Below are 17,411 nucleotides of genomic sequence, written 5' to 3' on the forward strand. Positions count from 1 at the left end.
TTATTTATTTATTCATGAGAGACAGAGAGAGAGAGAGGCAGAGACACAGGCAGAGGGAGAAGCAGGCTCCATGCAGGTAGCCCGATGTGGGACTCGATCCCAGGTCCCCAGGATCACGCTCTGGGCCGAAGGCAGCGTCAAACTGCTGAGCCACCTGGGCTGCCCTGGACGAAGTTTTACAGGACAGCAGAAGAGTGATCATTTGAATGTGTGGTTGGGTCCCTGGGAGAATGTTGGTGCCATCTCTAGTCTTGTTAGTAATGAAGGCTTGGAAGACTTGTCAATCTTCCTGTGAAAACTTCTGGAGAAGGGGGTATCCTTGAAGAAGAGCCAAATGCCAGGTATGAGCATTCTGCAAAGAGGTAGCACATTCATAGAGCTTTGGACCAGTTCTGGGCATATTTGCAGAGCCATTGGAGAGGTTAAGAGGGAGGCAGCAGGTAGTTCTGAGGATGAAGGGGGGATGGAGAAACTAACTCTTTAGGCAGAGATGACAAATGGGGCTTGGAGGTAGTAGTTAGAGTTGCGGGGTCCAGGGTGGCATGGAAGTTTTTGGTGACACCCCCAAATGGAGAGCTTTGCTCAAGGATTCTCCTAAAACATTGGTGAAAAATTTAAGACCCCAGAAGATAACAGAACAACTAGACTGGCTGATCCTAAGACCTTCGCTTTTGGGTGGAAACCACAGAACCTCCCAGGACATAATTGCAAGTTGGTCACATCCCCAAGGAGATCCTAACCTAGGCATGCAGAGTCCAGATTAGACATTACTCCTGGTGAAAAAAGCAGAAGCCCCAGGGCATGGGCAGTGAAAGAAATGAAGCAAGGGAAATTATAATTATTCCTTACTAAGAACAGAAATTTACTGGGGGCCTATGATCATGTCTAAGATGATAAAGACCATCCAGGCACATGTAACCAAATAAAACCCCCAAAATCACCTCCTCTGAACTCATGATCATCAGGTATAGGTGTTTCCAAGTTTCTCTCTCAGCTTCACCCCGCTAAGACTTCAATCCTGGTTGGTCAATGGCCAGGAAAATCTCGGTTACTGTCCAAGTCACACCCACATCACAGGGAATCAGGGCTTGGCAGTGGGGGGTGGGGAGCAGGAGACACTCCTGTGTGTTTTAGAAATAGTTTCAGAACACTTGGAATCCAGACCCTAAAATGAAGCCTCAAGTGGCTAAGGGCAAAGCCCTACCTCTTTGTGCATATTCATCTCATTCTCATATTTACTAAGGGGTTTTGATTCTCTGAGTAGAACCTAAATGGCCTGAACATGGCCCCTTCTTCATAACCCCACACTAACCTGAGGAAACTGGGTATCACCAATCCTAGTCACATAAGACCTGAGTATTCCAGACCATGAGTAAGACCAGCAGCCCCAGAGAGACCTGCACAGATAGGTGAGCAGCCACTTGAGATTTCAGGCACCTGCCACCCTCAGCTCAAACGTAATCTCTTCCATGACATCCTTCCCAATGCATCACACATACACACACATGCACATGCGCCACATACCAGACACATGCCCTCCACTGAAGCCCCCATATAGTTTACCATTGCATTTATTAAGCTTGTTTAATTGTTTACATTTTGCTTCCCCCGCTACATTTGAAGCTTCTTTATCCCTAGGGTGTTCCACCCCATAAATATTTGTAGGATAAGTTGGGCTAGGCTGGGCTGGGATAGAGTTCAATTAAGTTGAACTGAGTTTAAATGAATCAAAATGAACTGAGGAACACAGAACAGTGCATTCCCACAGCCACAAGAGTGAACATTATCCGGCCTTCCTCATCAAGGGTCTTCCCCCAAACCCACCAACTCCAACTTCCCCCAAACCCAAATGTCTCCCCAATTCTCCAGCCATGGTGCCCAGCCCACCACCAGACAGGTCCTCATTGCTTCTTATGGAACAGAGCTGGCGCTGGCTCATTGCTGGGCTCGGCCATGACCTGCATGGGCTGGTTGTTCAGGGCAGCCTCACGCATCTTGTGGTACATGAACTCATTCTGGCGGAACATGCGCAGCTCCATCTCCGTCTGCACCCGCATAGCCTGTGGGACACAGACACACCATAAACAGTGATGACAGGCCACTGGGACATACTGGCTTCTGATCTTCCTTGGCTCTTTTCAAAAGGGCAGACAATGGAGCAAATAACTCCTAGTTACTGAGATTCAGCTGTATCCACTGAGAGGACACACGGACACACACTTATACACACTGACACACACACATACTCATCCTCTAGGGGCCTCAATGTCCTGGGACTGGGCTTGGTTTGTTAGGGAGAGGGAGTCAGACCCCTGAGAGAGGAGCTCAAGGGACTGTTCTCAGCAGAGAATGTTTGTTTGCAGGAACTGGATTTGAATCCTGGATCACACACACATAGGTCCCAACTAACATTGTGGGACTTTAGGCCAGTGACAATCCCTTTAGTGCTCAGTTTCCTCACACATAAATGGGTGAGATTCCTTAATACTTCATAACAGACCAGAAAGATCATAGTGTGTGACACCTAGGAAAATCCCCATGCACCCATATTTCTATTCAAGAAATATTTCTCAAGGGCCAGTCATCATTGATGAATTGAGAATACAGCAGTGAATGATATACTAGGCATAAAGTCAGTCTTCTCAGACACTTTATGACAACAAAGTCTGTCCTCTTTCCCTGTACCATACTGCCTGAGTACAGTCCTTTGAACCCTGTCACCCTCAAATAAACAATGCCCTTCAAAGCACAAAGGAAGCCAGCAATTATAAAGAGCATGCTACTTGCTAGGCACTGTTCTGAGTGCTTTTCACACATTAACTCACTGAACCCTTATCACAGCTCTATCCCTTTTCTCCATTTTACTGATAAGGAGACTCAGGCCCACATATTCCGTGTTTGCACTCACACAGCTGGAGAGTAGTGAATCTGGAGTTCAATCCCAGTAGTCTGATTCCAGAGCCTGTGCTCCCCAGCTCCACTCTACAAAGCACATCTAATGTACATGGCTGCACCCACATTGCTGGGTAGGCTTTCTCCATCCATACTTGGAGCATCTCAGACTTCAAACCTCAGCTGTGCCATCCATTCACTATGTGACTATAGACAGGTTACTCCCCTTCCCAGGGCCTTAGTTTGCTCAGATGTAAAACAAGGGGAGTGGACTAAAGCATTTCTGAATTCCCTTCTGGTTCAGTGGGTAATCTGTGGACTTTGCAAAAGCAGAAACTGGAATCCAGCTCCCACCCTTAGAGAGAGCTTAGACCAGAAAAGGAGGCCCAGCTCTGAAATGCTACTTGCCTCTAAGTCCTTGGTGATGGGGTGGGAGGGTCCATGGGTCACCAGGAGAATGGCATAGGCTTTACAGATCATCCCATGCCCCACCTCAATGTTACCAGCATGCCAGTTGGTCAGCCCTGCCCGCATCACGGCCATGCCCAGTTGGGCATTATTGGGGTGGTAGAGCTTCCTGTGAGGACATAGCAAATCATTGTAACAGATAATCCCAACTTTCCTTACATTTGCACAGCATCTGACGACTTACCAAGTACCCTTACTGACTTGGTCCATCTGCTCTCCCACCAGTGCTGAGGCATCTGCAGCCCATGGAGCAGAAACTGAGCCACAGAGAAAGGGAGGAATTACCAAACACTCCCCAGGGTGAGCCTGTGGGAGTGAGACTCTGCCCTGGGCCAGTAAGCCTAGTCATCATGGGCAAAAGAGTCAGAGGACCCTGCAAGATAACAGGAAGCTGGGAGCTCTCGGGAACACCCCAGCCCTCTTCCTGGAAAGCAGAAGTTCAGGGGAATAAAAAGAACTTCAATGTCCTTCTTGGGACAGAACTGTATTCTCATCTCCTTGAGAATAGCTCCTAACAGAGCTTCCTTCTGCATATTGTACAGTTTTCCTGACTTTTATATATGAGTAATGTTCTCTAAAAAAAAAAAAAAAAAAAAAAAAAAGTAAAAAAGAGCCTGCTTGTACCAACTTACTCTTTTGGCCAAAGAGCCAAAGATACAAAGTCACATGCCAATATAGACATGGAAGGCGAAGGGCTTTGCATTTTGTAAGCAAAGATGCCTGACACTTCTTTTATTTATTTTTATTTTATTTTATTTTAATAAAAGAAAGGTTGCAGGATTGCCTGTGCTAACTGCTAGGGGGACATACCTTTCCAAGCCCTTGAAATCAAGGTGGACTTAGCCGTAAGAAAACCCAAAGCATTGGGACACCTGAGTGGCTCAGCGGTTTGGCACCTGCCTTCAGCCCAGGGTGTAATCCTGGGCTCAAGTCCCACATCAGGCTCCCTGCATGGACCCTGCTTGTGTCTCTGCCTCCCTCTCTCTCTGTCTCTCATGAATAAATAAATAAAATCTTAAAAAAAAAAAAAAAGCAGGATGCCTGGGTGGCTCAGCAGTTGGGTGGCTGCCTTCAGCTCAGGTAGTGATCCCAGAGTCCAGGATCAAGTCCCGCATCAGGCTCCTGCAGGGAGCCTGCTTCTCCCTCTGCCTATGTCTCTGCTTCTCTCTCTTTCTGTGTCTCTCATGAGTAAATAAATAAATCTGTAAAACAAGAAAAAGAAAACCAAAAGCAGAAGATGCCATCCAAGTGATAGATGAGCTGGAGGATTTGGGAAAGACCAGGGATGACAGATAGGCTTCATCTCAGGAACCAGCCCTGATGATTTGGTCATTATGCTTGGAGCACTGTGGTAAAAAGGCTCATTTGTAAAGATAAAGAGGACCACGACCAATTCCTGATGCCTGCTGTGGGTTATAGGAGGGAGAGATAGCAGTGTGTGTGCCATCTATTTACTATCCCTGGAATAGACACATTTCCAGGAGACTTCCTGAGACCCAGCATTGCTACCTACATATAGCCGTCCACCATCCTCCTGGCATAGTACGAGGCCTCCTCAAAGGCCTGGAGGTAGGAGAGGACCTCGGAAACAGTGCTCAGCATCCGCAGCGTGTAGAGGTTTGTGTCAGCAAACACTGGCTCCTGCTTCTGCAGGCATTCCCGGCATAATTTCACCACCTGGAGGAGACACAGGACCTGTCCATTACCACTGCACCACAACACGCCCTGCACTCACATAAGGGAGCATCATCACGACACTGGACACTCATTCTTTTAAAGCTGAGGACACTGCTGATAGGGGTGTAAAAGCAGTAGTTTGTGATCTGAAGAGCAAAATGGTCCTATTTCTCTACAGTGTAGGGATGAGGAGGGTAACGGTGTGAGATATGGGTGACATGCCAAAGCGAGGCGTTCTCATCATCAGTCAGTAAGTAGCAGAGAGTTATGAAAGGGAGAGACTGATTGATTGATTCCCACAGCAATGCAATGACATAGGGACTACTAGTACTCCCATTTTGCCAGATAAGGGAACTGAAGCACAGAGAGGGTAAGTGCTTTGCCAAGTCACATAGGTAGTAAAACATGGAGTAAGAATTCAAGCTAAGCAGTCATATTTTATCTTAACCATCAATCCTGTGATTCTCCACCTTAGCCAGGCTCTGGAATTATCTGGAGACCTTTTGCTGTTAAAAAAACAGCAATGTCTGGGCCCTACCCCAGACCAAATGAAACCAAGTATCTGGATGAGGGACCCTGGAATCCATAGTTCAAATAAACCCCTGGGTGGTCCTTATGCATGGTAAGGTTGACAATCATTTCCCAATGGAAGTGTACAAGATGAGCTGGCAGAGAGGTAGGCTCCCAGGAGGATGTTGCATTGGTCCTGGTGAGGAATGAGATGAGCCTGACCCGTGTTAGCTTGGAGTCAGGCTTCCCTGATTGACTCATGTTTACACATAGGCTTAGGTGAGTGAGACCAAAGTGAGATGGTCTCTAGATTTTAGTTGTTCTCTGTTCTCCTCTTCTTCCTTTGCCACTGCCATGGGAAGAAATGCCATACAGTGCCTTCCGTTTCAAATGAGCAGAAGCTAATTTTGCTCTCAGACTCTCCCAGAGCCCCATGTGACAAAATGTGGGCTGGCAATCAATCCATCCTGAAGACAATCCTCTTAAACCCATGGGGCCAGTGTCCAACCTGACACCTGGCCCCGGTACGTTTGAACGGAGGAGGAGAAATGAGAAAGAGGAGAGAAAACAGAGGAATGGAACCAGTGGAGCCCTCCAAATTGCTCCAGCTTCTATGCCATGCCTCTGACATGGGTTTTCCATGTTGTACAATAACACTCTATTGATGTCTCTCCATCTGAGAGAACCCCTGGGAGGCAAGGAGCATGTCTTGTGTTGTCACCCCACTCGGGATTTGAAAATGTGCAATGAATGAGTAAATGAGAAGGATGAAGATAATGGAAAAGCAGATAGAAATAAACATAAATTAATCTCTCACATTGCCCTGCCTTAGTGGCTTCCAAACCCAGCTACAAGCCCGAGTTGTTTTTAAAGAGCTTGGAAACAAAATACTGATTCACAGTCTGTTGCAGATTGGATGAATCACATCTGAGGGGGTGAGATGCAAGACTGTGCATTTCCAACAAGCTACCCAGGTAAATTTGATGCAATGCTCTGCAGGTCAGTGTTTGGCAGTGGGTCTCAACTTTGGGTGCCCACTGAGATCACCTGAGAGTTTTAAAAATCCTAATCTCTGGGTCCACCCCAAGAGATTTTGGTAAAGTTGTCCTGGGTCAGTGTCTGAGCATCAGGATTTTTCGGTGATTCTAATGTATAGCCAGTTGACAACTCCCATTGCTTTGAGAGCCAAGGTTGAATGCTCAGTTAGTAGGAACTGAAAACTGTTACCAGGGTATGCATTCAATTGCAAAAAAGAAACCAATCCACATGCCATCTCCATTTCTCCACCTCTGATGCCAACCTGAGAAATCACAGATCCCCCAGGGACCCCTGTCAGTCTGCCTGGGCTCTCCTCAGACACAGTATCAGTAGGTTGAACAATCACTTGAGAGCACATCTATCTAAGAGGTGCTAAAGGCTTAAGGGCAAGAGGAGTCCAAACCAAGGGATATCCTAAGAAGAACAACCTGCTTGATAGCCTCCCCATCTCCACCCTACCCCATTTCCCCCGCTTACCAGAGAACCTTTCTGCCCTCTTCCCCATCTCATCCCTATGAAAATGAATTCTTACCTCATGGTACAGACCCTCAGAACGAGCCTTGTCTATTTTTTCCAGTGTATCCTTGGAGAATTGTATCATCTCCTTTACCACCTCCTGAGAGGGCTGGGAAAGACAGGGACAGTGATTTAGAGACCTCTTCACAAAGAAACCCATTGCATCTCTGAATAGCTGACATCTTTGACACTCAGTGTCGTGCAAGAGTGATGCCTTCCTCATTCTGAATGTTTCATTTCTGTACATGTTGCTCCAGATCCCTATAGCTTTTGCAGCTCCCTCACCATGCTTCTGACTCATGTGCATTTTTCACTGACCAAGCTCTGGAGCCTTGCTGCCAGCCAGTTGTTTTCTACCTTATGCTTATGTATGGGTTTTTGGACCCCAAGGCAGAATCTAACATTGATCTCTGTGGTATTTTCTCTTGCATTTTGTATTTTCATTCTATCACTCAAAATATTTTCCATTGTTTCTCTTTACTTCAAGTTAACCACATGTTCCTCAGTCACGCTCTTGCATTTTAGTCTTCACTCAATTCACTGATTTAAATACTGACCAACACAGGTCTGGGAACAGAAGCCTATGGCTTGACCAAAAAAAAAAAAAAAAAAATCCTACTCTAGTTTGCCATTGGAGTTCATTAAAGAGGAAACCTATGGCTGTGGGCATTCAGATCCTTCCAAAGTATCTTAGCATCCAGTTCCTATTTCTTTGTCTTGACCAAATTATATCATGAGTTTGTCATCTGTCTCTGAAATCTGGATTTGTTAGGCTTACAGCATTTGCCAGAGCAGTCTAGTTATCTTATTTTTTAAAAAGATTTATTTATTTATTTATTTGGGGAAGAGAGGGGCAAAGAGAGAGAGATAGAGATAGAGATAGAGATAGAGAGAGAGAGAGAGAGAGAGAGTTTTAAGCAGACTCTGCGCTGAGCAAGAAGCCTGATGCAGGCTCCTTGAACTGACCCTGAAATCCTGACCTGAGCCAAAACCAAGAGTCAGATGTCTAAGGTGCCCCTATAGTGATCTTATTTTTTTTAACGAGGTTTTAATATTTCAGGGAAAGAGGTACCTTAATTAAAATGCCCATGAGGACATTATAATTTTGAAGAAAGAGTTCCAGACTTCTCAATGTCCAAAGAAAAATTTATTTGCTATGCTCATCTATATCAGAAATTCTTCTGGAATATTTTTTTTTTTTGCTTAGGCAAATCTGATAAAACTTTTTTCCAAAATGAAAATAACTTTATTATTTATTTGGACCATAAAACTGACATATGGAAGCTGTAAAAAATTAAAATATATGAAAAAAGCATGGAGAAAAAAATAGAAATCCCTGGAATCCACCCAAAGATGAACACAGCATTTTGAGGAACATTTTCCAATGTATATATACAGAAATAATATTGAAAATATTTAACAACTGATATAGGAAAGACACTGACCAATCAGAACAGATACCATAAAGAGCACGTCTTTTATGGCCTTATCAGTATGTGCTGGCTGAACTGCATTCCTGTAGGTGTGCACATGCATGTATGTATAAGCCAATAGCACCAAATATTTCTTCTAACTGGAATAGTACCAGATTTCTGCCTTGAGTTTGTTTTTTTCACTCAGTAAATATAGATATTTTTCCCATATCAATATAAAAATATATCACCACTTTCAATAATTGTAGAGTCTTCCACTGTATAAAGGCCAGAATAATTTATCTAACCAGTTTTCCAGTTTTCCAACTTTTTCACTATAAGGAGTTGAGTTCAGTGGCTCCATTTAGATTTGCCACTGACACTGTTTTGTGAGGTCACCTTCACTGAACTACTGACAAGTAACAGGAGGATGGGTATCTTAAAAATACACTACTTTAAAAATACACTACTCTTAAAAATACACTACTTTAATGGATGGATTCTCTTAAAAATACACTACTTTAATGGATGGATCAGGCTCTTCCCTCAGTCTCTCAGCTGTCCTGAGCCAGTTCTGCAGTGTCCACTTTGCAGTATGAGAGGCTCCTGGCTCCTGGCCAGGATGGCTTGCTTCTGGGTCAGGATCTTCCAAAGAACAAGCCTTATATTTATTCTTCTACCCACCTCACTTACTTCAGCTTCTGCGGAGTTCTTGATAGCCCTACAATTTTGACTATCCTTGTTTCCTTCTGCATTTAGTCTCCCTGGGTCCTTCTGCATATCTACCTATACTTGTCACATGGCCTGACTCCAACAATTGATGCATCCACCACTGCTGTGACTCCTGTTCACAGGCCTCGCTCCGGACCTAACCTTTGTCTTGACCACTGGTTATCATTTGGCCCCAGAGTACTACTTAGTCTTCTGTTAACTCAGACCTTGTCTTGACTTCAGACAAGTCATTTAAGTGCATATTCTCTTTCCTAAACTCATTTGAATCAAGCGCCTAAGTGAGAGAGGGCCCATGTCTCACCTGGTCATAACTGGTAAGACAGAGCTCTGTAACTGGTAATCCAGAGGTATACCACCAATCTGTCAATCCTAGACTTCTGGTGTCATCCATAGTTTGTTGCCCCAAAATTGGCTCATAAAATCACATCTAGCTTATGACCACTAGTCTCTAATTTACTGTAAGTTCCAATATCTTTAAAACTCAAAATTCAGGGGATCCCTGGGTGGCGCAGCGGTTTGGCGCCTGCCTTTGGCCCAGGGCGCGATCCTGGAGACCCAGGATCGAATCCCACATCAGGCTCCCGGTGCATGGAGTCTGCTTCTCCCTCTGCCTATGTCTCTGCCTCTCTCTCTCTCTCTGTGACTATCATAAATAAATAAAAATTAAAAAAAAAATTAAAAAAAAAAATAAAACTCAAAATTCATAGTGAATCTTCTGGAGTAATCAGTAGCTTGCCGGATAGAGTTGGAGAATACCAAGTGATCAGATGTTAATAAAAAGTCTAGTTCAATTTGATATTGTAAGGAAGAGGTGTTACTTCAAGCTTTGGAAGTGAATCAAATTTTTTCAAGGAGGTAACTGCCAAGATTCTCAAAACAACCTGGCTAGAAGGTTGTTAATTACATGTGCAATATGTGATAAAGCTATTCTGAGAAAGGAAATGGGGCTGCTCCATTTGGCTCCACTTTTAAGAGTAAAGGTAGGAGGAAAACATGATCTGCAGATAGGATTTAAGGAACCCTGTAGAGAGAGACTCCCCTCCCTAGAAGCACAAAGTAAACAGAAAACCAGGAAGAAAAGAGTGAGGAGCTGGAGCAGGGGGAAATGCCAGTAGAGGAGGAACCAGAGGACGACTAGAGGAGGAAAGGGAGAAGTCAAAAGAGGGGGAGGAGTCATCCAAAAGGGAGGAGCCACTGGAGGGGGAGGGACTAGAAGAGGAAGAGAAGAGTGAAAGAGGGATGCTGGTGCCCAACCTTGAAACACTAGTAGCTTCCTATTGTGAAAACCAGGGGTAAGGACCGGGGAAAGCAAAAAAAAAAAAAAAAAAAAAAAAAAAAAAAAAAAAATCTCAGCAATCTAAACAAGGAGACTCCAAAGCTATGGTTGAGAGGAATGTTCTACATTTTGGTGTTATTTTCTCATTTTTAAAAATATTTGGTTTTGATTTTTATCCAGGTTATAATATACATTTAACTTTGAAAGGGAGAAAAGAGTCTGGTCTCTTAATTAAAAATAAAGTAGTGGTGGGAACAAGATATGAAACAAATACTCAGGGCCACACATCAGGAAGGTGGACTGGCTGGCTTGCCATAAAACACACGTTATCCCACAGGTTCTAGAAGGTCAGGCTGAGGGTGAACACAGAAGCTTATTCTTTCCTGTCACTCCTATGGTACTGTGCTTGGTGCCCTGCCCAGACATGCCAATATACCTGGAATACCAAACCTTTGATTCTGTGAAAAGAAGGTTGTTCCTACAAAAAAAAAACAAAAAACAAAAAACAAAACCATATTAGGTGCACCTGGTGGCTCACTTGATTAGGCATGTGCTTTTGGCTCAGGTTATGATCCCAGGGTTCTGGGATGGAGCTCTGCATTGGGCTCCCTGCATACTGGGGAGTCTGCTTCTTTCTCTGCCTTGCCCTTCCCATGCCTCCACTTCCCCACCCCAGCTAGTGCTCTCTGTCTCAAATAAATAAATAAAATTCTTTAAAAAAAAAAAAAAAAGCCCATATTAACCCCTGGTTCCCAACTGCCTGGGAAGGGTGACTCTCAACATGTCCACACCAAGCATCATTGATCTGTTGCTTACAGCCTTCCCCTCCTCCTCCTGTTTGTATCAAGCCTGACTATGCTTACACAGGCATGTGTGTGCATGGATCTGTGTGTGTGTGCGTGCGTGTGTGTGTGTGTGTGTGTGTGTATGAGAGAGAGAGAGAGAGGGTGTCCTTTTATTTTTTATAAATGATAGCATACTCAGTGTTATGGGTTGAACTGCACCCTCCCCAAATTCATATGTTGAAGTCCTAACCTCTAGTACCTCAGAATGCAGTCTTATTTGGAACTAGGTCATTGCAGACTTAATCAGTTAAGATAAGGTCATAATGAAGTAGAGTGGGCCCTTAACCCATTACGACTGGTGTCCTTATAAAAAGAATACCAAGTGAAGAAAAAGGGATACACAGAGGGAAGACATGAAAAGGCAGAGAGAAGATGGCCATCTGAGAGCCAGGGAGAAAGGCTGGAGCAGAGCCTCCCCCTCCCCCATAGCCCCCTGAGGGAACTGACCCTGCTGACACCTTGATTTCAGACTCCCAGGCTCCAGAACTATGAGAGTATACTCACACTCCTCAGAGGAAATCAACTCTGCTGACACCTTGATTTCAGACTCTCAGGCTCCAGAACTGTGAGAGAATACATTTCTTTTGTGTAAGCCACCCACTTTGGGGTACTGTGTTATGAAAGCCCAAGTCAACTAATGCACATGGCAATTTTGGCTTCTTAATTCTTTTCCCTCAAGAAGAGAGTTCATTCCATATGTGTACACAAAAATCTGCCTCATAAGTTTTAGTGACTGCAAGGTAATTTAATTTAAATATTTCCCTATTGGTGGTTATTTAGGTTTTATTCAATTGTTCTCGACCATGCTGCAATGTATTTCTTTATACACATGTCTTTGTGCACATATGGAAGTAACTCTGCTAGGTAAATTCTTAGAAGTAGAACTTCTTGGGCAAAGAGTTTAAAAAATGATATATTAAGAATAAAAATAAGTTAGTGGCAGGGTATCTGGGTGGCTCAGTCAGTTAAGCATCTGCCTTGGGCTCAGGTCATGACCCCGGAAGCCCCATGTCTGGCTCCCTGCTCAGTGGGGAGTCTGCTTCTCCCTCTCTTTCTGCCACTCCCACCCCTACTTGTGCTATATCTCTTTCTTCTTCAAATAAATAAATAAAATCTTAAAAGAAATAAGTTAGTGGCAAAAAAAAAAGTCTAGACTGGCCAGAGGATGAACAAAAGAAATGAACCAAGTGGGGAAATAGTATTACCTGAACATTAGCACTAATACCACTGAGTAATGAATTGACAGTAGTCCCACCATCTGTACCTAGAAGTCAGTTTTGCTTGTAGTTTTTCTTTGCTCTAATCAGAGACAAATTTCTGCCCACACACAGGATGCAGAAGTTAATTAAGAAGTATATTTGTGTATTTGTATCTTAAATGCACTGGTGCACTGTGGGTTATAGAGAAGTGCTTGGATAGCCTCCCCAGAGGAGTCCAGCTCCCGGTTAAAAACCTACATGTACAGACCTGACCACAGACAATCACAAAGGCTCTACCTAGCAAGCCTGTGGGGGAAAGCGCCCTCCCAACAGTCTCTGAAGACAGTCCAGTCAAGGACCCAGGTGCTCCCTGCCGCTCATGTTTCTTTGCACAGTTGCATTCCTAGCCAGGGGGTCTTTATTCCTTGGTTTCTTTATTCGAGGCCTTGGTCACCTCAGATAAAGGTCTGAAGTGACCTCCAGAGGCCTCTTTACAAGGGAGGAGGAGGAAAACTTGGAGACTCTCTCTAACTCAGTACTCACTACTTTTCCATGCCTAGCTTTCCCCTCACACCCTCTCCCTCATCCTCCCCACCTCGGGGTCCATGAAAGTGCTGGAACTCTTTGTTCTGAGCCCTTCAGCAGTGAGAAGACCACCACATCTGTGCTGATCCACCTGACCCTTGGGGGAAAGTGGAACAGAAGGAATCCAGGTCTAGCCTTTTGTTTATACCATTGCTGGGCTCTCTCTCAGCTTAGCTGAGCTCCTGACATCGCCCTCTGTAACCCTTCAGCCGCTCAACAGTCTCACCATCAAAGAGTCAACAAGCTACTTAGGAGTGAAGCATACTAACCAATCTCCACATTGCCCCATCTCTACATTACTCATTTCCAGGGGACTAGGAGTACATTTATGATAGCCAGGCAACCAATCCTTTGCCTATCTGGTCTCAATATATGAAATTCTCAGCATTAGCCGCAAAAGGGCAAAGAGAGAAATTAAAATTTACTCAGTGCCTACCCTTTATGCCTCTCCCTTTACATATATCATTTTGTTCAATCCTCATAGCAACCCCTTCTTGTGGACACCATCATTCCTATTTTACAGATGAGAAAACTGAGCAACTTTCCAAAGAAAACTCCTGGCAAGTGGTAGCCCCAGGACACTAGCTGGGGACCTGTCATCAATGCTCTGTCCCCCATCCCATAGCAACTTTCCAACAGGTACAGGCTGGTTCTCTGGGAACTGACAGCCAGGGTGCACTGATTAGCTCTGAAATCCACCCTTGCCGGCTCCTGGAGAAGATGAGTGCAAACAGCCCAGGAGCAGGGCTACGTCTACCTTTGGGTCATCTTTCACCCCCAGGAATAGGTCATCCTTCAGCTTTTTCTGGCAGTGTTCACACGTGCAGTCAAAGTAGTACTGCTTCTTTAGCTGCTTCTTGCGGTCTTCGCTGAGGTTAAGGAAGTCGATATAGGACACTGTCAGCTCCTCTCCTTCTGAGATCTTGCCCAGGGCCCGAAGCTCAATTCTAGAGAGGGTAAAAGAAAGAGTAAGTCAGATCCAGGGCTATCAGAGTGGGGTTTCTGCTCTTCAAGGTGTCAAGGAGTTGCGTCTCAAAGACAACTTCCACCAGCACTCCAAGAAAATTCCTATTCCCCCCAAAAAGGGGAAAGGTGATCTAAAGGATAGTTGTCTGGATAATCCTGCTCTACTCATTGTAAACAAATCTTCTCCATTCAGTTAATTGCTCTGAAATCCAATTCAGCAGATTCCCCAGAGAGGGCTGGGCCTGGTCACAAAGCTATACCTAGCTTCTATGCCTGCAATTACCCCTGTACATTTAGCTACTGATTGCCTGCAACAAAGGAAGGGAGAAACAATAAAGCAAAGATTCAAACAAGAGAAGACTCGATAGTAGTTTTGCTTAGTTTGGAGGCCACTCTCTCATGAGAAGTACATACACTCAGTTGCTCACAATCGTGGCCCGTTCTGAGTCTAACTTTAAGCCCCTGCTCCCCTGTCTTTCAGTCCATTGGTTCTGGCCTACATTATGTCAGGAGACATGCCTGGAGATCACAGAAGCAAATAAACAAAGGCTGGCTCTGTTAGCCTGCTGCGTTGTCCACTTTTGTATTTACTGGGGGACATGGATTTTGGTTAAATGTGGTTAGCAAGAACAGATGGCATTTCCATCCCCTTCCAGCCTAGACCTGACCCTCCCCAATTACCTACAGCACTATCACCTTACCAAGTAAGAGATACAGAAGGTACTGAGGACAAAAGTCCACTGCAAGCTGTCATCCAGCTAAGTCAGACAAGCAGATCGGCCCATGGGCCTCTCAGCCATGCACCCTCCATAGGGAACCCAAGAGCTCCAGAAAACAACCAATGAGCCCAGCAAGCTGGATCCTAAGGTATCCTCTTATATCTCCCCAGGATCTCCTCACTGCCCAGTGGAAAGCCATCACCATAAGAATGAGTGGCACAATGCACAGGGCTGGGGAAAACATCTGCAGACAGATTCTGTTTACCTCCCAGAGAGCCTGAGTCAGACAGCAGGTAAAAGACAGCCCCTTCCATGTGCTCTGAAGTGACAACCAAGCAAGCAACTGTTGAATGGGCAGGGACATGTGTGTCCAAGCATCTGAGGTGACCACTTGAGGCTAAACAGCCTTCTCCCAAATTGGGGTACACTGACATGTCAAATAAATGTGATAATATATATACAAACAATTCATAGAGAGCCTAGCAAAGTCTCAGTGCTTGTTCATATGCCTTTGGGACTTTGTTCTTTTGTTCCCCACCCCAATTTGGGATAGCAGCTGTTACTGCAGTAATAAATGGTGAGAGGGGGTGAAGGGCTGTGTGAATGTCCTCACAGCTCTGCTTAGAATTCTCACAGTCCCAGCTGCAGGGGATCAGCCTCCCCATTTCACAAGGGAGGGCGCTGCCACCCAGAGAGGGGAAGGAATTTCCCTGGAGGTCCCACAGCACTTTGGCAACAATACAGATCAGAAATCAAGTGCCATTCGTGCTTCACCTCATCATACTGCTCTCCCTGGGCTGTCCTCAGTCTGCCTCCCAGGTCTACCATGCTCAAGAAAGGAAAGATCAAAGCCCTTGATTTTAGAGCACTGCCAGTATTCTAAATAGTTCCATGTGAACAACTCCTGGGCCAGTGTTGAGTGTGGATTTTGGCATCTGATCCTTATGGGACAAGTCAGCAGTTCTGCCCCCACCAAACCCTTCTATAGGCACAGCTCCATCATGACATTCAACAGTGAGTCAGTGCCAGCTGAGTTAGGATTTCTAGTAGCTTTGCTTCTCATCATGATTCAGCCAATTCTTGCAAGGTCTCAGAGTATCTCAAATTATTTCAATCATGTTAGAGAATTTTCAAAACCAAATTAATTTGAAGTCACTTAAATATGAAAATATACAAGCCCCATTTTTACCTTAGTTGGAACTCAGGATCAGGGGTGACTTCCACTCCATTCTCCCACTTCCATCTCTAATGCCCTGCAATTCTAGAGTTCAGCTAATTGAGCCACACATAAGCAATTTATTTAAGCATTTCTTGGAGAGATTAGAAATGCAGCCCAGAGTCACAGAGACTTAGAACTAGGAAGGTCCCTAGAGACGTCTCATCTTGACCTCTGCTCTATAGATGTGGAACCAAACACCTAGAAGATGAAGGGAATCATCCAAAGTCATGTGCAATGCAGGTCAACACAGACTCCAATGCACCAACCACTCCTACCCCTGCCTACCCAAAGACCTAACTCCCACACAGAGTTTTGTTCTTAATCCAAAGAGCATTTCAAGTACTTTCAAACCAAGCCTGAGAAAAGACCCATCTGGAGCCATTAATTTGTCATTAAGAAAAGTCAAGGCAAAATCTAACCTAAACCACTAGTTGGCCAGAATCAGTAAACAGAATACTGTGAATAAATATTTATCAAAAATATCACAGTTATGGGTGCTATTTTCAGAAGCCAGTCTGGGTGAGAAGTTGGGAGTTATAAACAAACACAGTCCTTTAGTAGTTCAATAATATCAGCAGTCCTTATTTTTATGATAAGCAGGATTTTGAGGGACAGTGTGGGCTTTGCTAAGGTGATGTGGACTAGAAGGGATCGTCATGCTTTGGAGTTGGGGGAGAGAGAGAAGTAAGGCGTGAAAGATGGGAAAGAAAAGAAGCAAAGAAAGCAAAAGAAAAGCAAAGGCACAGCAGGGAGTGGGTGGGTGAGGAACAAAATGATTCATATATATGCATTTAAAATACAGCATTCAGACAAGATGAGACTCTGGGGTGCGGAAGGACATTACAGCCAGAGAGCAGCCACGGAGTCTCAGGAAGGGGAGGCCCCAGCAAACCAGGCAAGTGAGGGAGATGGGTCAGAGGAGCAGGGATGCTGGCGAGGACTGACCCACCTCATCTGGGTGTGAAACATGGATTTCACTGCCTCATGACTGAAAGACAAAACAGACACCCAAATGGAAATCATTACCATAGGCTCATCAGTACAGCTAAGAGGGAGCACAGCATTCCAGCTGATGCAATCAAAGCTCTGGCCATCCAACCACCTTTTTATCCCAGCCCCTTCCAGTGGGGCTTACTTGACAAGACAGGCTGGTATAGTGGAAAGTGCACTGGATTTGGAATGAGAAGTTCTGGGTTCAAAGGTCCTCTCAGCCTTTCCTGGGCTCAGTGTCCTCAACCTGTACCTGGTAATGGGACTGCCATGAGACAGTGCATTTAAAAGTAGGTGCTAAAAAATGTAATGGAATGCTATTGTTATACCATTAACAAGCACCTTGGCCAAATAAGTGTTGCCTCTT

The 17,411-nt window shown here is 44.8% G+C and overlaps 1 protein-coding gene across 2 annotated transcripts in view; it reads right to left on the reverse strand.

The window, feature by feature from the left end:
• Positions 1-1,553: 1,553 nt before the first annotated feature.
• The window catches only part of SMYD1 (SET and MYND domain containing 1), a 37,266-nt gene continuing 21,408 nt past the window's right edge, over positions 1,554-17,411 (reverse strand). Inside the window, exons 5-10 of one of the 2 annotated variants that reach the window (XM_038561514.1) lie at positions 17,004-17,042; positions 13,908-14,097; positions 7,118-7,210; positions 4,874-5,037; positions 3,301-3,469; positions 1,554-2,060 (exon numbers count right to left, since the gene is read on the reverse strand). In XM_038561514.1, coding sequence (XP_038417442.1) covers positions 1,902-2,060; positions 3,301-3,469; positions 4,874-5,037; positions 7,118-7,210; positions 13,908-14,097; positions 17,004-17,042 — 814 coding nt within the window. In that variant the 3' untranslated portion in view covers positions 1,554-1,901. The remainder of the gene's footprint in view (positions 2,061-3,300; positions 3,470-4,873; positions 5,038-7,117; positions 7,211-13,907; positions 14,098-17,003; positions 17,043-17,411) is intronic. The other variant, XM_038561515.1, reaches the window with a different exon arrangement.

The sequence above is a fragment of the Canis lupus genome, chromosome 17, assembly GCF_011100685.1.
Source record: "Canis lupus familiaris isolate Mischka breed German Shepherd chromosome 17, alternate assembly UU_Cfam_GSD_1.0, whole genome shotgun sequence".
Taxonomy (NCBI): domain Eukaryota; kingdom Metazoa; phylum Chordata; class Mammalia; order Carnivora; family Canidae; genus Canis; species Canis lupus.